The sequence below is a fragment of the Strix uralensis genome, chromosome 1 (genome assembly GCF_047716275.1).
Source record: "Strix uralensis isolate ZFMK-TIS-50842 chromosome 1, bStrUra1, whole genome shotgun sequence".
NCBI classification, from domain to species: domain Eukaryota; kingdom Metazoa; phylum Chordata; class Aves; order Strigiformes; family Strigidae; genus Strix; species Strix uralensis.
The window spans coordinates 157,167,807-157,191,805 of record NC_133972.1 but is presented as its reverse complement, the minus strand read 5'-3'; the positions used below and the strand labels follow the sequence as shown (position 1 = coordinate 157,191,805).

At 34.7% G+C, this 23,999-nt stretch overlaps 1 protein-coding gene across 2 annotated transcripts in view; it reads left to right on the top strand.

Moving 5' to 3' along the window:
- CSMD3 (CUB and Sushi multiple domains 3) overlaps positions 1-23,999 on the top strand; it is a 759,152-nt gene that overhangs the window by 539,401 nt on the left and 195,752 nt on the right. For both annotated transcript variants that reach the window (XM_074886756.1, XM_074886745.1), the window contains one exon: positions 9,154-9,348. In XM_074886756.1, the coding sequence (XP_074742857.1) occupies positions 9,154-9,348 (195 nt within the window). The remainder of the gene's footprint in view (positions 1-9,153; positions 9,349-23,999) is intronic.

The window sequence follows — 23,999 nt, the reverse complement described above, 5'->3', positions numbered from 1 at the left end:
TGAGAAAATACTGGCTTGTAAAATTCATAATCAATAGGAGCTTTCATAACTGCCTCTGCATGGCTCAAGAAACAGAAATATTTGATAATAAATGAATATGAAGACATCCACTAATCTGTAAAGACAACCAGAGGGAAAATACAGATGTTGCTGATATAGAGGCAATACATCCTAACCTCCTTTGATTTATTTTCTTCTCCATTTATTCTGAAAACAATCTGTAAATGTAATGGTATACAAGGGAAAGACTGATGCATTAGTTGCTTTGACAAACCCACAAAGTCTCCTTTTACTTTCCTAAATTCATTGGATTCTACAGATGTAAAGGAAGCTGTCTCCACAGTATGAGCTAGTGCTAAAAAGCTAAAAATAGGTGTCAAATATGTTGATGGTAAGCCCAGATGTATATACTGTTCCACATCACTTAAAAATATTTCTTTTTTCTTCTCAATTACATTGAAGAATGGTAAATGCAGATGGAAGTGCTATAGAAAGCAGTTCAGAGACACAGAACTTCTAAAGAACAAGAAAATATATTGATTTTTCAAAGGGCCCAATCTTTTTCTGCTGTGCTATTGAATACAGTCATTAGGGACACAGTCTCTTCTCATTCTTGATCTAGGTTTAAATAAAGAAATGAGCCACTGTACTTTGGAATCAAGGCAGAATACTATTTTAAGATTACTGGTAGCCTGTGTGTGCCACTAAGATCTCTTATTTCTTTCTGTGTTTCCAGAAGTCACAATGCCAAAGAAATAATGTAGATTTTCACCAAATTTGTAAAGGGACTGGAAATCTAAGTAATGGGAGGACGTAGGCATGAATGTATGTGTTTGTGTGTGTATATGTGAGGGGAAATTTCAGAAAGGAATCAACCTAATCCCAGTTTTCCCTGTTCACCTGATATGGTTATGTCTCCTTCTTTTCTCAGAATATCTGGAGAAAGTATTTCAGCATCTACCTTAGAACAAGGAGACATAAACAAAAGCAAGTGTTTTAATTCTCATTTTAAAATTTCAAGGGTTATTAAATTTGGACAGCTCAAAACCCCTTAAGCAGAGGACCAGCTTACTCAGTGAATTATTCCATTTTTACTGGGACTGTGTGCTAAATATGACACTGCACAGTTTAACTCATTTTAAGAGTATCATAAGAACACTTACTGTGAGGCCACACCACAAATACTATGTTCAGTTTTGGGCCTCTCACTGCAAGAAAGACACTGAGGTGCTGGAGTGCATCCAGAGAAGGCCAACAAACTGGTGAAGGGTCTAAATCACAAGTCCTGTGAGGAGCACCTAAGGGAAATGGGGTTGTTTAGCCTGGAGAAAAGGAGGCTGAAGGGAGACCTTATCACTTTCTGCAACTACCTGAAAGGAGGTTGTAGCAAGGTAACAAGCTATAGGACAAGAAGAAACAGCCTCAAGTTGTACCAGGAGAGGTTTATATTGTATATTAGGAAAAATTCCTTCACCGAAAGGGTTGTCAAATGTTGGAACAGGCTGCCTAGGGAAGTGGTGGAGTCACTATCCCTGGAGTTATTTAAAAGATGTGCAGATGTGGTGCTTAGGGACATGATCTAGTGGTGGACATGGTAGTCTTAGGTTAATGGTTGGACTCGATAATCTTAAGGCTCTTCTCCAACCTAAATAATTCTATGATTCTGTAAATGAATTAATAACCTTTGAGTTATTAATCTCTGTTACAGAAGACCTGAGCGATCAGCTCCTTTCCATGGTACTGCAGATGATCACTTTGTAGAATTCATCTTTGCAAAATTATAAGTCTTTCTAAAATCATATCTAGAATCTTTTGAATAAAATTTAAGAAGTTCTTTCAAAAAAATCTTTAGAAAACATGCTTATTTGTTTTTGTCCTATATGAAGTCTCAGTTAAAGAATGCTGAAGTAGAAAATTTCATGAGGGTAGTGATACTTTCATTCCTTTTATTAAGTGTTTACGTTTCTGGACCACAAGCACACAACATTTAGCAACCTAGAGGTGGAGTGACGATACCTGGAGCTATTTAAAAGGTGTGCAGACATGGTGCTTAAGGACAATATCTAGTGGTAGACTTGGCAGTATTAGGTTAACAGTTGGACTCGATTTTAAGGGTCTTTTCCAACCTAAACAATTCTATGTTGTAAAATTTGAAAGTGATATAGCTGTTATTAATTATCAAAAGAGCAGTTGTAAAAATTCTTAAATTTTTTTTAGTTTCTTGCATAGTGGATTGTAAGTATCACAGTAGTGTAAGCATGGTATCTTCAATAGAAAACTGACATGCCTCTGATTTAGTCAAAATGAATAATTACATTATTGAGGAGAAAACTCTTAATAGAATGTTTTATGAACCAAGTGTCTTTCTTTTACTTAGAATGTGTGACTGGGCAGGGAACATACAGAGCAGCAAACTTAAGGGAGGAGTTATTAATGGTGTGATATATCATAAATAGGAAAGAAAAGGCAGAGGAAGGTAAAGAATGGATTTAAGGTGTACACCTAAGAAATTCTAAACTACTTTCAATAATAGCTGCAATTTTGTGAAGGATTAACATGTTTCAAGAGCAGAGAATGGTTAGATTAGTTGAGGAAACCAACTACAGATGATAATTTTATAGGTGCCTGACACAGATCAGCTGGCCAAGATAAAACAGATGATACCTGGAAGAAGCATAGCCCTGGTACTCACAGGGAATTTTAACCTCTCCAATAGCTGCTACAAGGACAATGTGGCTTAGAACAAGCAGTCCGAGTGATCTCTTGAGTGTGTTCATGACAACTTTTTTGATGCATGTGATTCCCTAGCTGACTAGGGCAAATGCTGTGCTGGAATGTTTACTTACCACTGAGGCTGAGGACACAGTGAAAAGAAAATGGAAAGGTTGTGGTACTTAATGCCTTTTTACCTTGTTTTTTAATGGTGTGTTTTGCCTCCAGTCCTCCCTGAATCTACTAGTAGAGTTTGTGAGAGTGCAGCATTATCCACAGTGGAGGAAGAAAGTGTCAGGAAGCAGTTAAGCCATCTGGTTGTACATGTCTCCACTGAAACAGATGAGATGCACCCAAGTGTTGAGGAAGCTGGCTGATACCACTGCAAAGCTGCTTTCTATCATCTCTGAAAGGTCATGACAGTCAGTATGGTTCCTGGTGACTGGAAAAGATAAATCACTTGCACCTTGAAGAAGAGTGAGAAGAGGACCTGGGGAAGTATAGGGCTGGTCATTTTAAACTCCATCCCTGGAAAGATTATGGAGCAAATCAGCCTGGAAACTATTTCCAAAACAAAGGGCTAATAGCTGATTGGGAACAGTCTGCATGGATTTACCATGGGGAATCACGCCCAATCAACATGTCAGTATCTATGAGGAGATGAAAGGCTGTGTGGACAATGGGAGAGTAGTGGATAATTAATACTCTGACTTCAGAAAGGCCTTTGACACACTCTCCCCCAGTATCCTGAGAGCCCAGTTTGACGAGATATGGGCTGGCTAAGTGGATGATAACATGGGTAAAAAAGTGACTTGATTGCTGAGCTCAGACTCTTGGTTAGTATTAGTTGTGATTAATAATGTGGGCAGTATTATCTTTATTGATGACCTGTATGGTTGCTATATGCCCCATCAATGGTATTACAGTAAGATTCATCCAGATTAATGAAGAATTAATTTTGATAGAACCAGAACTGGCTTCAGCATGCAACAATCCAACACCACACACCATCTCCCATGCCCTGAGGGACTGTTGACAGGTGGAGCCCAAAGTCATGGACTAAATGACCTCAACAGACATTTTAGAGGCATGGCCCATAGGCTAAGGGAATGTTATCTGTGTGTATATATCAAAAGACAGAAAAGATGGTGATGATTAGTTAGAATGTATTGGAAAATGTGGGACCTGGGCATGACATAGATGGTATAGAATAAGGGGTGAATATAAAAGAACTGTCATGATTTAACCCCGGCTAGCACCACACAGCTGCTCTCTCACTCCCCCTGGTGGGAAGGGGGAGAGAATCAGAAAAGGTAAAAATAAGAAAACTTGTGGGTTAAGGACAGTTTAATAATTGAAATAAAATAAAATAATAATAATAATAATAAATTACAATGAAAAGGAAAATGACAAAAAGAGAAATAAAACTAAAAAAAATTAATGTAAATGAAAAACAAGTGTTCACCACCAACCAAGCAATGTTCAGCCTGTTTCCAAGCAACAGCTCCCCAGACAGATTTCCCCCTAGTTTATATGCTGAGCATTATGTCGTATGCTATGGAATATCCCTTTGGCTAGTTTGGGTCAATTGTCCTGGCTGTGTCCCCTCCCAGCTTCTTGTGCACTCCCAACTTCTTCATTGGCAGGGCAGCATGAGAAACTGAGAAGTCCCTGTCTTAGTGTAAGCACTGCTCATCAACAACTAAAACATCAGTGTGTTATCAACATTATTATCATCCTAAATCCAAAACACAGCACTCTGTGAGATACTAGGAAGAAAATTAACTCTATCCCAGTCAAAACCAGGACTCAAAGGCAAATGACTGACATCATCTACCTGGGCTGTGCAAAGCTTTTGACACTGTCCTGCACAACATCCTTATCTCTAAATTAGAGAGACATGGATTTGATGGATGGACCACCCAGTGGATAAGGAATTGGCTCGATGGTTGCACTCAAACGTTGAGGTCAACAGCTTCATGTCCAAGTGGAGACCAGTGACGAGTCAGGTTCCTCAGGGGTTGGTATTGGGACTGGTGCTGTTTAACATCTTTGTTGGCAACATGGACAGTGGGATTGAGTGCACCCTCAGCAAATTTACCAGCGACACTAAGCTGTGTGATGCAGTTTACATGCTGGAGGGAAGAGATGACATCCAGAGGGACCTTGACAGGCTTGAGAGGTGGGCCCATGCAAACCTTATGAAGTTCAACAAGACCAAGGACAAGGTCCTGCACATGGGTCGAGGCAACCCCATAGACAGCTACAGGCTGGGCGACAAGTGGATTGAGAGCAGTCCTGCAGAGGAGGACTTGGGGGTATTAGTGGACGCAAAACTGACTATGAGTCAGCAATGTGTGCTCATAGCCTAGAAAGCCAACCGTATCCTGGTCTGCACCAAGAGAAGTGTGGCCAGCAGGTCAAGGGAGGGGATTCTCCTACTCTACTCTGCTCTTGTGAGACCTCACCTGGAGTACTCTGTCCAGCTCTGGGGCTCCCAATGTAAGAAGGACATAGACCTGCTTGCGCAGGTCCAGAGGAGGGTCACGAAGATGATCGGGGGCTGGAGAGCCTTCCTTATGAGGACAGGCTGAGAGAGTTAGAGTTGTTCAGCCTGGAGAATAGAAGGCTCTGGGGAGATCTTATAGCAGCCTTCCAGTAGTTCAGGGGTGCCTACAGAAAATCTGGGGAGGGACTCTATCAGGCAGTGTAGTGATAGGACAAGGGGTCATGGTTTTAAACTGAAGGACAGTAGATTTAGGTTAGATACAAGGAAGAAATTGTTTACCGTGATCATGTAATCTGAATCCTTTGAAATCGTAACTCGACTGGACAAAGGCCTGAGCAACCTAATCAAATTGTCCCTGCTTTGTGTGAGAGTTCTGCTACATCTCTTCCAACCTAAATTTTTCTGATTCAATGAACTTAATTTTTTCACACAAATTGTAGCAGCTGCAGTTGTGTCCTATATGTTCACTAATCTTATTTTAAGTGGCAGTAGTGCTCAATGTACTTCATTGACAGGCCATATTTTTCAGATAGAAATCTCAGACCTGACCCATGTCTCAGGTCTGGTCTGTAATCATGTTTCTGTTTGGGTTTTGTTCTTCCCTTTCTCCCTCTCTTCATTTCTATTTTATAATGGAGGAGCAGCTTATTAGTTCTAATAAGTGCTCTGGAGAATAATTATGGAATGTTTGCTATAGTTAGGTATGTCTGTAATATTCTCTCTAAGAAGCTTATTATGGCTTTGTTCTCTTTGAGACTTAGGGATGGAGTAGTAAGTCATCAAGTTCTGGACAAAACACCTACTTCTCTTGGCTTTCAATGTTGTTTTCCATGCACTGAGATACTAGTTTTCTAGAGGGTTTTGGCATCATTACCATATGTTAGCCAACAGAGACTTCCTTGTTGAACTTGAGATTGCAGCAGCATATATTGCTGTTTGCAGCCTGTATTTCAGAAGCCTTAATTGATCCAGTGGTATGCCAAAGTTATCAGAGAAGTAATTGCTGTTTTTCTTGAATCTTGTTGCAAAATTTTATTACGGACAAAAGGAATTTACACCTAGTATGCACAGCCAAGAATATAATGTTACTGTAACACAAATCTTAACTGTCTAATGAAACAACTATTTTTAGTCCATACCTACTTTTTACAGAAAATAATTTTAAAAGTACTACTACAGAAAAAAGTCCACATAATAATACAGCTAAAATTGTAGCACACACACTCTACAGCATTTTTTCTGATGTTCTGCTAAACCTGTCACTGCCCTTCTGTGTTTTCATCTTAATGATATTAATACTCTTGGGAAAGAAAGGGAAAGGGCTACAGGGGTCATCAATGTCTTGAGTTCTTCAGTTGGAGCAATAGGACATTGATGGTGAAGGACTTTTCCTCCTGTCTCATGGGAGTACTTCTATTTTTTTACATATATTTGATAATACATTCTTCTTATTGGCTCTTTTTTTCACTAGTTTTCAGCTAGACCTGAAGAATTATTTTGCCACATTTGACATAATTCTTCATATATTATAGCACAGTATACTGACTTTCTTTACAAGTTCATTTAGCAGCTACTTCATATTTGCAAAAGTAGTTTGAAGGTGCTAAGTATTTCTGGCTTTATTTTTCAGAATAGTTATTAAGAATCCATATTTCTATAGTGACATTATTACTGTTTAGTCAGCAACTTCAGGAGTCTGTCACAACTGTACCTTTGGGGAAAAGAAAATTACAGGGCTGTAATTTTTCCCTAGAGAAAATTTGTGCTGTGACAGATCATGTCTTTCCTCAGTTTTTGATTTATGCACCAGACATAATACATTATTTTATCTTCTTCTCTCTTTAAGTTCTCTCTACTTTATCCAAGAATCTGCTAGAATTATGAAACATGGGTTTCTTACCATAAACTCGGGAATGTGATCTCACAATATCAGTTGTGTATCAATACAAATATATTAATATCAGTTCAGTAAGAAAAAAAAAAGTGTTTTATTGACATTGTCAAAATGTTAGTTATAATTCTAAAATAAATGATCCTTTTTTTTTAATTTGAGAATTTGGAATTGAAAGAATTTTCAGTTTGCCCTAAGGTCTGCTCAAATGACAGTGTGGTTGGCTTACATAATAATTATTAATATCTATGTGGTAACTTACAGACTTTCTAGTAAATTTTATCTTTAAACTTGTGATTGTCCACAGAAATTTTTGAATATGAGTGTTACAAAAGCCTTTCTTTTCGTAATGTCTTATTTTGAAGCCTCACCATTCAGAACAGGAGACAGATGTTACAGACACCACACTACAAATACCTAAATGAATCAGTGTGCATATTAAATACGTGTTCTTAATAATTAACTATGTGATGTAACTATTATTTGTTATTGTACTGTTTTTCATATCAGAAGCATGCTCTGTAGATTAGATATGCAAATCCTGATAAATTGTTAACCTAATAAATTAGGACATCTTCATGTTCTTTTGGAAGTTGTGAAGTTGAAATTTCAGAAGAATTATTCTGTGTTTCCGTCTTCAAATGTAAATGTTCTTTTATGGTTTTGCAACGTAATTCTTTCTCTTAGAAATACTGCAACATAAAAATGGCCTTAGGGGGTCAAACCAACAATCTACTTAGTTCATTAGCTTGTGTCTAGTAGAGACCAAGGGTTGATGTATGTCTAAACTATATAGAAGTCAAATATATAATAATTTTTCCCTATTGGCTGTAAATTTTCAGAAACTTCAGCTTAGATACTGCCAGAATCAGATATAGTGTCTTTGTATTTAAAGTTCTTAAATAGCCTTCCAGGAATTTCAAAGTTCATCTAGTCTTTTGGCAACCATACCTACCTGTAGCAGAAAGTTCCCCAGTATAAATACGCCTGGTAAAAAAACACCTCTTTTGATGTATTAGAAAGCTGGCACTGATCTTGCAGAAAGTGAGTAAGTGTTCCCTATTGATTTCTCCACAACACCCTTAATTGGTAAAGAAGAAAATGTGAAATTTCTATCTTCTGCTTGATAAAAGAAGTTACTCCAAACTCCATCCTGTGTAGCACAAAATAATCTGCTTCATTCCAGCATCTACCATTTCCTAATACGTTTACTGTTTTTTCCTTAATGGAAAAACTTTGCAAGTTTTTCCAAAATGTTTACCTTTTCTCCCCTTCTGAGTAGTAATGTTGTTAACCAGAAGTGCCAAGTGGTTATTTTTGTGCAGTTTGTTATGTCTTGGATATTAAACACACTGGTATTCACATTATAGAAGGAAGAGGGAAGCAAAGAGAAGAGGACATGCATATGTTTAAATTTATTTCAATATTTTCAAACAAATAGCTATAAATAAGAAAAAAATGAGGTAAATTTAGGGAATATTTTCATGTTTTGTCCTCCAGTGAGGAAAAAAAGCTATATAAAAATATATCAGTATATCTTATGCACAAATACAGATATTCATTTGAGTTTTATTAATTTTGAAGAAATTCTTGTTTGCATACTTTTTATTTTGTGACACACTATTTATATGGGTTTCCTCCACTTATCAGTTTTCAGATCACAGATTTTAAAACTAGGATATGTCTTAGCTACTGGAACAGTGTCCATATATCTAAATTCATCTAAATACATAACTGCATCATTGGTCACAGTCAACTCTGGTACAATAGTTCTTGTAATGGAGTTCTATGGGAGTTATTTAGGAAAAATACAGGAGACATGGCTTTGGTCATTATCTAGGAATTTTTACAGTCTTTGAAAATGAAGGGAGTGAACATTTGCTGTAGAATGGAAGGATTTAAAAAAAAAAAAAAAAAAAAAAAAAAAAGGAACATCATATGTCTACAGGGTGCTCAAAGAAGCCCTTGAGAGAACTCCAGAATATATTTGTAATGTTTTAGATTATATTCAGAATTATGTTTACATTTGTTTCCTCTATAGCAAAGCTTCGTGAGTCTTGCTTTGATCCTGGAAATATAATGAATGGAACAAGACTTGGAATGGATTATAAACTGGGGTCGACTGTCACATATTACTGTGATGCAGGTTATGTTCTTCAAGGATATTCTACGCTAACATGTATCATGGGAGATGATGGAAGACCTGGATGGAACAGAGCCCTGCCCAGCTGTCATGGTAAGAGCAGTTTTTCATTTATTATAGTTGCTGTTGTTATTATCCTTGATTTGTCATATGGATGAAACAGGTACAAAATAAGAAGAAGCAATTTTAATAAACTTCTCTTTTAGGGCAAAGCCTTTTTCAATGCTATATTTAATAAAATAACATATTTAATAAGTCAGGATAAATATTGTTTCAAATTTTTGATAACATTGGATAAATAGTGCTACAAGTTATTGTGAATAGAGATTAATAGTAATGTCATCCTCTATGCAAACCTGTATTTTTGAATTAGCAAATTTACAGCAGAGTATAGAGATATATACCTTATATATGTATTTAAATAGAACATTAAGTATACTCTGGATGTCACAACATATGTTTGGGTTTTTTGTTATTACTGCTTTTTAAACCATGTAGGTGAAATATTTTGTATATACATTACACCATTTAACCTGCTAGACATGTGGTCTCTAGAAAAATTCAGCCTTGAAATGCACCAAAGATCCAATCATTCAAACTTTTATGGATATGAAGAACTCCACTCATTTCAGGAATCTCCTGACTTCAGTTATATTGCCACTGATTATCTCAGGCGTACGCATTTTCAGATTTAAACTCTAAGAAAAGATTTAATTTTTATTTTATTGATTTGGTGTTAATTCTTACCAGCAGTTGATAGCTCCTTCAGAAAGAAAAAAAATAATATTCATTTCACATATTCTGTAAGATTAAGCACAAAACCTCTCCCATGTATCCAGATATTAATAAACACAAAATTCCCAAATTATAAATTCAACATTTGCTTTATAAATTAAAATAAAGTCTCCTTATTATCATGTTAATTTCATTTCGTTTTCATAATTTGAAGACAAATAAGCCGTTAAATCCATTTCCAATTTTAATATATTTATTTTAAATAGCATATGGGTTTGCTTTTTTTGTACTTAAATTTCTGTTGCAAAGTGGATAGCAGAGTACCAGCAAAACAGAAAAAAAGAAATAGTCAACTATAAAGAATAACCAATAGTATAAGCATTTGAAGAACTTTAGTATTTTCATTATCCACCAAAATCATCATAGCACTGAACACCAAACTTCAGTGGCATCAAATTGGAAAACTGTCGCTAGCAAACTTCTGGAAATGTGTTCAAATTTGTAGACTGTGTGTAACGGAAGTCAAAAGTTTCTTCCTCATTTTAAAATGAGGTATGAATGTTGTTTTCTAGAGAGAAGTCACTGAGGAAGGTTGTTGTATATAAGAGGAGAAAGCTTTTCTTCTTTTGGAAGATCTTTTTCAAGGGTAATGAAAGATAAAGAATTTATCAATGATGCCATAATTGTGTCTATTCATGACATAATCTACTTAGCAATCTTCCAGTGCTATCTATTTTAACATTTCTAAAGGGAGAGTGTTTTGCTTGGAAGGACTGTCATTTTAATAAAAGGAAAAAAAAATCTCCTAATAAAAGGGGTAGTGGATATCTGTCACTGATTCTAACTGGACCATTTTCTTTCCTGGATGAACAAGGCCCTACTTAAAGATGACAAACCCCACACTTCTTTAGGATATGATGTCACAGAGTAAGCTCTATAAAAAAGCCTTAGCTTTGCAATTTTCACTTTTTTTTTCTTATATTGCTTTTTCCTCTAGTTCAGAGTCAATGAAGGTTTGTAGATATGTTGCTGTGATATATAATGCTATATTTTTACCATGTAATCAATGCTTTTCACTTTTGTGGGATTTAGCTCAAGAAAACCAGAACATTTATATAGCTGTGAGAAAGATTATATCAGTTGATTAGCTTTCAATTACATGGAGCTGGCAGAAACAGTTTGAGAGGTGAATTTTGCCTCCTGACCACCAGTCTCACCTACATAAAAAGTTTGCTTAGTAGAAAAATGAGACTCCTCCATTCCGGCAGTTGTATTTTTGAAACTCCATTGAAACTGATATAATGAAATGTGGTATACAATACACCTCAGTATATTTATGGTTTTTCCATTTCCTTATTTATTTTTAAGAAAAAAAATGAGGACCAGAACCCCTGTTATACCTGCAATACTTTGATCTAATGTTTTCAGTATGAAGTAAAAAAGGTTTTTAAAAAGTTACTTATCATTCTCTCTGAACTTTTACATTTATAATGTCAATTTAGAATCCAGGTTCTTCTGTTAAATTCCTTTGAGTCATACTTAGTCATATAGCTCTATAGGGGGAGTGAAGCATCTCAGAATATGGAAAAGAGAAATATTACAAATGAGTATTCTCATTTTGCTCATGTTTGGAGCTAAGTAGGTCAGAGGAATGGAAGGGAGAACTTTCAACACTCCAGATGCTCTCTGGGCTCAAGGGACATGCTTTACAATGTATAGAATTGGTCCTGTAAAGAGTATAATTCAAATAACATAGCAAAGCTCTTACTCTTCTAAGAGAATTTGTGTCAGTAATATTTGATCATTTCCATGAAGAAAATGATTAGATAAAAACATGGATAGCATGAGGGTGAAACTGATACAGGGGTCCAAAGTCAGACCCTATTAAGTAAAAACTCTTCTTGTTGCAATTAGTATGGCTATTTTCAATGAACAGTAGAATCTCAATAGAGGAGGATAGAGTACCATCTCTATACCCATTCTGAATAACTTGACATAACTTAAGACATACTTCTGAGAGACAGTAGATGAGTTTGAATAGCCCACATAGAGTTATGTGTCTTACTTGTTCTAAAGTCTACCCTTTTAGATAAAATCTGGGCAAAAATACATTCTCCATTCAGAATTAAAAAGAAAATGAAGGCCAGGGCTTTATTATATTAGAAGGGCAGCCATTTGGGATGACTTTAAGCATTCTCTGAAAATATCTGGTACATCAAGCCCCATAGGAAATCTTTGTTGAGGAACACTGATGTTCTGGGTCTGGTCAGGCTTTAGCATGATCTGACTGATGAATTGCTCAGTCTGTCAAAACTTGTTTTCCTGGGAATGTGCAAAACTAGAAAATATGAATATACAGACCCTGAAAGTCAATAACTGATAATTCTGGAGATACGTAAAAGCTGAGCAGAGGCTTTCAGGATCATAGAGGACTAGTTTTCCAAAATGTGCTCCATGCATAAAGCTGATGATTTTGCAATTGTATCTTTATGCACCAAATAGTTTTTATGACCTAGTCCTATGTGCATTAGGCATGACTTGCATTTGGTTGAAATGATTATTTAAAATGACCTTGAGCCTCTCTAATAAGTGTAGGAAGTGAACCAAATCATCAGTTTCATTCTTTTATGAACACATGCAAAGATTATCCAGGCTAATAAGCTAAGCTATTTGTCATTTCATGGTGGATGTTAAGAACAGGATGTAATTAACATATGCAGATGCAATATTACTATGACAGAGATGATGATTAATGATTTCTCTTAGCTTCACCAACTATAGTTAATTTTAAATTTTTTGGTAGCAAACAACAATTGTTTACAGAATAACAAAAAGCCCTGTAGTGGGAAATCACATTTATGACTGAGTATAAAAACCTTGTTCCTATCAGAAGAAATAATATACTGATCACTAAAAAGTATTGCTACATTTCATTATAGCCTGTTGTTTAATCCCTTAGAAATATTTTAATCCAGGCTTCAAAATATCTCCATCTGAATGATATATCTAAAAATCTCAAATATTGTAATGAACTGTGTATGATGTATTCTTTTTTTTTTTTTTTTTGGTAACAAAACATCAGTATTTAGGATATTTGTATGTACTATTTGTCTTTTGTTTAAAAGAAATCCAAAAAAGTCATGGGATTGCTCACAGAACAATTCCATACCGTGATATTTAAAAGCAACAGAAACATTCTTAATTATGATTGAAACAAGAAATCTTAATTCCCAGTCTTATAGACACAATTACGTAATATAGCCATGGTGGTTTTCTGATTAAAAATGATGCTAAAAAAACAGATGCATGTGCATTATGGGAAAGAAGAGAGAACCTTGAACTACATGTCCACTCCTCTGTCATATGACCTGGGGGATAATTTACATTATTATGAGCCGGGAAAAGGGGTGTCTGCAGCCTCATCTTCTCCCAGAGAAATGTTTTCCTGAAAACTGAAATGTCAGGGAAAGTACCTGTTCTTTGTTTCGGCTCTGACAGTAGCTCTTGGTTCAATTTGCAGTTATTCATAGTTTTCTGTATGATTTTTCTGTTTCTTTCTATCTTGTCATAGCTATTTGAGGTAACGTACATCAGGTTTGTATCTAAAAGCTTTTAGGATGGAATACTGCACAGAAAAGCTTAATCTGTATTATTTTGTAATAAATATTGACAGCTTTTTCATCAATCATTCATTATTAATTACTTAATCAGAGGCTTTATAGGTTGCATTTTTATGCAATTTTTACATAGTGAAGCTATGATTCTAATGTGGTTATTGCATACCAGTGTGGTCTTCTGAAACCATGACTTCAGTCAGCCAGTACTTTACATGATAAATCATAGTCAGACTGAGTACTATTACATACTGCAAGAAAAAAATGAAAACCATCATTTTCACCATTGATAATATTGTAAAGAATTGACAATGTTCTTGTCATAGGCAAACATATAAGTCTGGAAGAAGATAAAAGACTAAGGCACATTAGGCTAAAATACTTTCTTGGGTGATTTTTATTTTTGGTAGGTAGGTAAACACAAGGTTGAATTTCTAGGTAATCTAATATACATTTCTTAAAAATGCTCAAGTATGTTAAAAGAACAATCAGGTGGAACTGGCATGTGATGGTCTATTTTATACATGTAAGAATCAAGGCTTTTTTTGGGTTTATAATATTTTGGATGTAAAGATTTTGATCAAAGCAGTTGGAACTTTCATTAACATTTTTGTCCCATTCTGCATGCTTGATTATATTCCCAAATCCTCAACTACCATAGATAAGCAATTAAAAAGAAGATTTTGAAAGCCACAAAACAGTTCTTAGAAGCCTAACATTCATTAACTTCCATCTGTGGTATTTAGCATTTTCATCTTTATTAAAAATGCAACCAGAAAAAAAAAAAAAACAACCCACATTTCTAGAAAAAAACTGCTTGTTTTTAATAGACAGAACAGACCAAATGCATATCTAAAATGTAACTGAGATCAGGATCAGACATTACAGGGATACTGTAGATGGATGGTAGTAATTGTATTTTGGGTTGGCTACAGCTACTGTCTTTAATTATTTTTTGCTAAAAACACTTATATTTAAATTCTTTTTAGTATTTCATGAATTTATTATGCCAGACTTTTTGGTTTTTTAGTTCTTTGCAAGAGGCTTGTTCCTCAGTGTGATTACTTTGCTTTAAAATAATCTATTTCTGTCAGAGAATTACATCTGCAGTAAACACATTGTCTTCATACTTTGAAGGTGGCAGAGGATTGAATGGACAGAAGAGAAGCAGAAATACAGTGATGATACAAAGCCAGGATGGCTTATAATCACTAAAGAAGAATTCTTGCAATTACTGAAATTAATTCTCAGAAGTCCAATATCTATATTTCTCATGTTAGGAAAGGGCCTTGGCCAGAAACTCTGAGGATGACATGAGTTTAAATGGTTAGTGTTTGTGGTATAGAGTTGAACAAAGGCATTGAGAGAGTTACTGTGTACTGGAGTGCAAAGACCAATCTTAGTCATCATTTCGCTAAGGTAGTAAAAGTCTAAAGGCATTAAAACACGTGGAAGAGGTGGTATAGGTGATGCTGCAATTGTAGTCATCCATTTACCGCCTTTTGAAGCATGACACTTTCATTTGAAATAAATTTATCCCTATTAATTTTACTTTTGAATTATGACTAGCTAAAGGATATTAGAGAGTGAAATTCATTAATTGCCATGGGCATGGGAACAAGTTGTGACACCTGCTCTTGAATTTTCAGTGTTGAGTGGTCATTCTGACTAGATTTCTTCACTGTCTACTTCAGAAACCTTTATTAAATGAGCATTCATACAAGGTTTAACTTATTTTTCTCAGATTGTGCACTTTTATCATGCACTGTCATGCTTGCACAACATCTTTGAGTAGGTAAAGAATTGAACTTCATGGCATTTATACCATAAAACAAGACGACAAGATTGATGCTTTTATTTTAAAACTACTCAATAGTTCCCTTAAAACTTTATAAATAAAATCTGTGAAACCGGGGAGGGGGGGGGGGGGGGGAAGCCAGGAAGCCATAGCCCCTTGGAGTGGCCATCTTTATGATATTGTGCAATGTCACCAATTACTCTGCTAACTCTGCATAAATATTTTTAAAGTTGTGAAGAATGAAATGACACATGAGGAAAGGCCAGATGAGGTGTCTAGAGAGGGAATATTTGTCTTTTATAATAACAAATATATTTATTATTAGATAGTGTAGTAAGGCATACATGTATCTAAAAGTATTAAACCATCATTAAGAATCAATGTATGTGTGTAAAGTTATAAGTAGTAAACTGATATGGTATTTATTTTAGAAAAAAAAAAATATAAGGCTGAAAAATCTAACACTGAAAAGTTAGTCAATGACATAATTAAGGCTGTCATGCAGGTGAAGGTGTGTTTGAAACATCTTCAACAGTGATCTTATATACCTCTGTGGCTGGGAGGGGGCATCAGTTTTTTTGTTTTGATCCAGTGATGATATAGAGTTGCTTATGTTTGAAGTCACTGTATGAAGGGCTGCTATTTCAACGTTTGAAAGTGTGTAAGGAATGAGTCAGGCAATTGCAGGAGGAACAGAGTATTCCTGCAGCTAATGAAACTGAATGTTACTGTGAATGAGACTGTGTTTGTGTTTATAGTTCCAAAGTAATGTTCAGTTTAACCACTTAAGCAGCATGCTTTACTTAAAATTGTCACGCTGGCTACTTACAAAGCATTTCTCATTTTGTTTTTGCCCAGAATAATGTCTGTTTTATAGAATAACATAGACCATGACCTAAGTGCTTAGAAGTAGAATTGAAATCAATCAAGATTGGTCTAAATATGTAAAATGTTACTAAAATGCTATGTATTCTGAAAAGTTAATTCTTAATAGTCAGACTTGAAAAGGCGATTGGAGGACTTCTGAAGAAAATATAAAGGATTTTATTTTATTGTGACTGAAATATCTTCTGAATACTAAATTCTCGTTTGCAAGCTTCTGCTGCCCATTATTTTACAAATACATTCCTATTGCTTTACCATTCCAAGCTTTCCTCCCAGTATAGTCAGTAGAGAGAGAGGTTTCTTAAAAGGCCACCAAAGGGAATTCAAAGAGCTTGTTAGGAAGGTATATTTTCCTGTTTGAATCTGAACTGAATGAACAGGATTTACAATGCCTGTATGTTAGAAGGGCGTGACTTAGAGCAGCAAGATAGGCAATACTAGGTACAGTGAAATATCTGAAAACATTGTGTGGAAGCAATACTGCTTGAGAACAAAGCATACAACAAACACTGTTTTGGAGGGAATGTAGGTTTACTTTTTCTGTGTATGTGTAAAAATTTACCACTTAGAAGATTCATGAGAAAGAGTAAGCGTCTAGGTCTCAGTATACCTTAACCTATAAACCTCAGAGTACAGACACTCTTCTGCATGAACACACTCATTACTCCTCCTCCATGGAAATGAGACCATTGTACAGCAAGAACTATCAAGTCAAAAAGCCAAAAAGAGAAATGGTAACTTCCACCTAGTGGATTTGGCAGTAATTAAGTAGAGATCTGGTTAACAGTATATACTTCTTCAAGATAGTGGGCTCATTTTTCCTATGACAAGCCACTGACTATTTTGAAATACACAAATGGTTTTGGGAATAGGGAACAAAAATAAGACCTTTATATATGGCTATGCAGATAGATGGTATTGTGCAAAAAAACCCACAGTTTTTTGAAAATGTGATTAAGTTAAAATCTCAGCTTTTCTTAAAACTGTTCTCTTCATATTAAAGAAAGTTTGAAAACATTACTGGAATGAACTATAAAGGTTAATAATTGTAGAAAGCTCAGAAAACAATTAAAAATAAATACAGACATACATATACCCACACCAAGCATTACTTTGAGTGTCTGACCTTTTGCATATACACTTGGAATTCATAATATGGCTTTACAATGTCAATTGAATAATAAATACTGTGTGTGATTATTCCAAGCTTTCATTTAAGAAGTACTAATATAATATAATGGTAAATATAGCATAAGAAATGTAGAATAGTAGTTAATTACAATGATCTCATTAAAATCAACTGTCAGAGAATCCTAATTTCCAAGGTATTTAAGGGATTAGTTAGTGCACCATAAAACCAGGTACTTCATCTCCTGATGAACTAAATCTGCTGCCAATTCTTAGAAGCATAGTTTAATGAAGAAAATGTTAGAAAGAAGGAGGAATAGTTTAAGATACATGAGTTTTTATTTCTTTTAGCCTTAATATTTTATATTATTTACTATACGAATGTATCTGAAATCAGATGTGTATATTTAAGCCATAATTTTTAAAAAGTCTGCTTAGATGCAGCTGTTAGTTTGAATAAACATCATGAATAAGCAAGGAAAATGTAACAGGGAACTTTAGTATTATTGAGAATAGCTTGTAAATGATAAAATATGTAAATTATTTCACAGTTTCTGATTTATTTGGCAATAAACGCATACAGAAAGCACAAATGAAAATGCAGAATAAAGTATGCAATTTTTTTGATTTAGAATATTAAAACCTGACATTTGTTTGCTTTGAATATGTACATTTTCCAGTAGAGGATTGAAAAACGTTATTATTCCATTAAAAAAAGGTTGTTCCATCATGTATTTTTAAGTGGACAGAAAAACAGCTTTTAGCACTAGCTTAAGTAAATATATGCTTGTTTCTGCCTTAAGTGTTAACGTCATAGGTACATATTTGAAGATTTTTAGAACAGACAAGGTGTCCACAGGGGATTCTCTTCTTAGAAAGAAAACGAATCCCTACCATTTGTTTACACAGATAAGTAAATATTTATTTTCCAAAGACTGAAAGACACTGAAGTAGAATAGGATTATGTAGCATCAGTCAGTAATCAAGGTAAGTCAATTAATTAACAACTGGAATTAAAGAAACTAATCCAGTTATCTGCACTGGCTATACCTGATAAATATGCATGTTTCTAACTTTATGTCAGGCAGCAGTCTGAAGGGCCTCACTCTTGTCTAATAAAACTTCAGAAATCCACTTAACTGGAAGAAGATTAATTAGGTGGGATACGTTGGTGGTTACACGTATAAGACTCTCATTTCATTCTTTGTACAAGTTTTGTCACCTTCATATTGATTATCACAGTGGGGACTAGGGGATAGTTCTGTGGAATAGAAAAACCTGCAGTAAAAGACTGCATTGTTTTAAAATGAAATTCAGTTTTCATTTCCTTCTTGACTGGGCTACATATAGCAGTACTCAACCTACTATAGGAATGGTAAGCAAGACCTTGGTCCAAATTAAAGAGGATAGCTGCCTCTTTTAAGATCTCATGTTTCTTGATGTTTCACTCAGAAGCTGAATACGTAACAGCTTTTTTCTGATCTCACACTCTCTTGAAGGAACAGTATTTTCCACAACAAAACTTTACTTCTAGTTTTTAGGTATTCACTGGTACTTTTTAATTATATATTTCTTTTTTATATCCTGAATTGTAGCTACGTGCTAACAGAAGTTAATACAATGAATCACAACTCTAACACACATTTGTGTACTCCGACTACTGCAGAAGTTGTTTTGTTGTTATGAATTTAAAAGGTTACACTTCCTTCTCTATTATACTGCACTTCATTTTATATTTTTCTATTGTTTTTATAATCAGTTAGTGATTAAGTGGGTAGTTTAAAGCTTTACTTATGTAGCATGCCAGGAAATACACTGGTTTGGTTCATGGGTGAATTTTTAATAAAAGATATATTCATACATTAAACTATATTTAGAGTTACAGTTGAGAGCACATACAAGTAACTGAAGGTCAAAGAACATTACAGTGATATTTTAATTATTCTCAGTTCAAATATTAGTGATTCAGTTAACATCTTTTTATTTCAGCATTGAGATAAAAATACCAAATGAATAAACAGCTGGCCTAAAGCAGAGCAGATTTTCTCAATGAGAATGCAACAATAATGTGCTCAGAATGCATCCAAAGTGTCCATAAGGCACTCAAATTGGACACCCTGGGAGGGAGAGAAAAAAACTAAAAGTATTTTTTTACTTTGTATGGGGAGCTGTATGAAAATGGGGAAGCTCATTGAAATTAATTTGAAGACAGCAGCAAAAGATATTTACTGGTGACCTGGAAATCATGTAGAAATACCATTTTAGAGTCTCAGCATTCTTGAACTGTGTCAAAATGAAAGCAGTTTTAGAAGAGATGTTAAAGAAAAATCAATAAATAGAACCACAGCAAGTTGCTAGGATGAGACAGTCTTTTCTGTGCAGTTCTGAAAGAGCCCAGATATGAAGTGTTTGAAGTACAAATGTTGACCTTAAAGTTAAGTTAGCCTTTCTATCAAAGTAGTGGAAGGTGATGAACACGTCAAAATTTTCCATGATAAGCAATTAGCCGATTTCCACAGTTAGCAAATTGGTAGAGATTATAGAAAAGAACAGAACTAGGAGATGCATGGTTAAACATGTTGAAGAAAAATCAATATAACTTTTGAAGAGGAATGTGGAGCTTAATGGTCATTGCAAATCTATCACATGTAACATACTGAATTAATTTTATATTTAAAATACAAGGAATCAAAAGGAAGGTTAGGTAAAAGAAAATTTTAGGTACCCCAGAAATGATTTGAAGATGGACTCAAAATTTTATTAAAAATATTTATGGACATATCAGACATAGACAGTATGTTCATCTAAATGTGTGTTTACACTTACAAGACCACATTACTGCTGTTAACAAAATCAGCTCAGAAAGAAAGGTGTTCATTGGAGTATGATAAAAACTGTGAAGCTGGGGTCTTCCAAGTTTTGTTGTCATTGTTGTATACACTTGGAACAGAAACTGTCAGGACTGTGTAATTTTAAACCATACTTTACTCTTTTTCATACATTTCTTTTTCTCCCTCTCTATCTAGTCTATCTGCTGTCCTAGACATTTGCGTTCCTTATGTGTACTCAAAGCTTGACTTGCAATGAATATGCATAGAACATTAGAAATTAGAAATGTAATTGCTGTAATCTTGCTTTAAATATAATCAATCATTCAAGAGTTAAGAAGAGATATAGTATAATCAGAAAGTAGCTACACATAAAAGAGGTAGACAGTATGCATAGGTATTCTATAGCTCAGCCAAGAAGTAAGATTTTCAGATTATAACGCTGCTGAAATTCTGTGCTTCATGTTATGTAAGAGGCCACATTGATAAAAATGACCATTTTTATTCTTATATAAATCTGTAAGGAGTGGTTGAAACATCTTATTATGTGCTGACATGCCACACACTCAAAATCAAGTAGAGACATTACTGGTAATGTCAGAGTAATGTAACTGGCTTTTACAGAAATGGTTTTTCTTTTGTATGTAGAACCACTTCCACCAGGTATAGCAAAACCAGTCTAGATTAGATTAGTGAGTTTTGTGGGTATTTTTATTTTTTATTTTTTGTCTATTTGCTTGCTTTAAAGGCACATCTTGTATTTTTTTTATTTTATATTTTTAATTAGTACTTGTGCTCATAATTGTTCATTCCATAGACCAGTTATTTTGTCTATTGTTTATTTTACTATTAACAGTTGTTTCTTACCCTGTTTTTCTTTCCTGTGTTTCAGGAGTTAGATCCTTTTTCCTCACTTTCTGGGATGAATTAATTATTTTTGTTTGCTTTTAATGTGAATGTGATTGTACTTATGGATTGTGTATAGTTTGGTGTTGGTTTTTTGTTTTGGTTTGGGTTTTTTTTTCTCTCTCGTGTGCCTTTTTTAGTTCGATACTTCTTCAACATTTTGGTTAGTAGCTGAGAACTAGAGTTCTCCAGAGGGAATAACAGAATGTGTTTTTCCGTCTACTAGTCATAGAGAGTGCCTAGATGGCTAGACAGCTGTGTATTAGAAACCTAGAATTAAGAAACATGAATCTGTGCGTCATCAACAATAATCTTAAAAGACATTTCTCTTGCTATTTGAGAGACAGGCACATGCACATATCTAGCCCAAATACTACAGGGTGAGATGAATCATCCTCTGGGGAAATCCATTTCTCCTTAATTTTATCCCTTTACACATATATATCTGAAAGCACCAATGCTTTGCTGCTGTTGTTTGCTTGGATTCTTTGTGTTTCAGTGTATTTGTTTTTCTCTCAGTTGTATTATTGAATTGTCATATTTAATTTGCTACTGCTTTGAGAATGGTCCTATGTAAATCTTGAATTAATTCAGGTATTGAAGTAGTTGCATTGAGATGGCTGTTCTTACTGTATGTATTTTAATATATTCTTCCCTTTTAACCACAGAACTCTGCTTATTAGAGTTAATATTGTTTTGGGTGTACCATGACATTTTATTCTCTAGGAAACTTACTATTTTGACTTTTTTCTCTTAGGAACAGTTTGTATACCAAACTGATATTTACTTTCTAGGTATCAATCCACTTGTAAATTTAATTGCTCACAAGTCCAGTTGAAAATTGAAAGGGGGAATCATTTAAGGAGGGGAGTTTGAAAAGTGGGGATTTCTATCTTCTTAAAATTAATTTAAAAGTCTGTGTTGCAAACATAAACCATAATGATGGCAAAGAAAACTCAGACTGAGCAGATTACAATGAATGTAGTTAATCTATCGTTAGTTGTCATATCTCAAATTTAAAATTAAATTCATTAACTGCTACTGTAGTTTCCTTTCAAACTGCTGATGCTTGCACTCACTCAAAATATTGGAAATCACTTGGAAGCCAAGCGATCATCAACCACTTGGAAACCTAAGGAATTACAGGGTTTCATTCTAACATTGTAACAATATTCTCGGATAATTCAAGAACAAGCTTATTCTTCACAGCACTGTGATTCACTGATAGTGTTAGAAAACTCATTTGGGTAAAGGGACATTCTAGAGACATGCAGATGGGCAGCATACAACAACATCAAGGATTTTTGGGTGGGTAATACACTCATTAAAGCCTCTCCACCCTAAAATAGTGAGCATCTTATAAAAACAAGATTCAGTAGATCACTTACCAGTTTTTCTAGTGATAAGTAGATTCTTGATTCTGTGCAGTTCTAAATGAACTCAGAGTTAGTGAGTTCAAAGAAAGCTCATAATTTTAACTTTCATCCTCAAATTTTGTAGGTTTCTTTTTCTGCATAATGAAAACATGTTTTAAGTATATCCTTGTCCACTAAGGTTATGGAACAAAAAATATTCTCAGTGAGACCTGAACTGCATTGTTTATCAAATGACTTAGAAGCAGTCATCACATTCTTCATCACATAATAAGAATGATTCTTTCTTAAACCAAGTAAATAATGAAATACAATTTAGATATAAAGAGTGCACAGGTGAATAAACAAATAATACAGAAGCTATATGTCCTCAAAAAAAAAAAAAAAGTATCTGATTGGAAGGGATGATTATTTCTTGTGAGGAGATCTGTAAATCCCTACATATCTTTCATTCATACTTTCTCATGAGTCAATACCTCAATTCTGCTATTGTAGCTAAAATGTGTTAAGATTTGTTGATCTCTGACTTACTTTTATCTCTACACATCTGTCATGTAATACTCTTTTCCTCTTGCTATCTAAATAGACTTGAAAGACTCTGAAACAGTCTCCCCCAGAAGACTCCCTTACTGCCAATTATCTTTTCTCTTATTTTTTATTCATTTATTATGTTGGTAGATAAAATGCTTTAAAATGAGTGTTTGTTTTCCTCCAGAAGTTCCTTAAATATCATGTCAGAGCTTTGCTGCAGATGATTGACTTGAAAAATATTTTAAAATTTTTATTCAATTACTGTTTTACAGCTGTGGAAACTATAACTCTGGTGTGCTCTTTTAAAGGAATGAACCTGTGCTGAGGCACAGGCTGACTGCAAAGACCTATTCCACTTCCATTTGTTATGAGCAGAGACACTTTCACTGCAAAGACTTTTATCCTAGCACAAAATATGTTAGACAACATTTTGTCTTATTAGATGGCTCCATTTTCAGAGCCTGCTACTTCATTTTATTGGCAAAGAGAAAATAAAACGCTACTTAAATGAAGGAACCACAACCTTATTCCATGAGTTTCTGAAGACGGACTCCTGGAAATGTATCTCACAGAGTTCTACTGCATTTATCAACGGGAGCAGAGATCTCTGGTGCAGTGTGAAACATGGAGTGGGGGCACCTCACCATCCTCCAGCTTGCCTGGGAACACTTAAGCCAGAGAGACCTCAGATCCTGTCCCTTGTTTCAGAGGCTAGCAACGTTAAAAAAAGTCTTTGCCTATTGCAGAAAGGCAATGTGATCACTCAGTGAGGCTTTCATGAGCTGCAATTCCTTCAAAAGTTAAAAAGGAAAAAATAGTGCATTAAACATCACTTAAGAGTCTAGAAGACTATACCACACTGGAAATTAATTTATGATACTGCTATCTGTTGAATTGTTTTTCTTACAGAAAGCTATTTGTTGCACTATTAACAGAAAAATGAAGA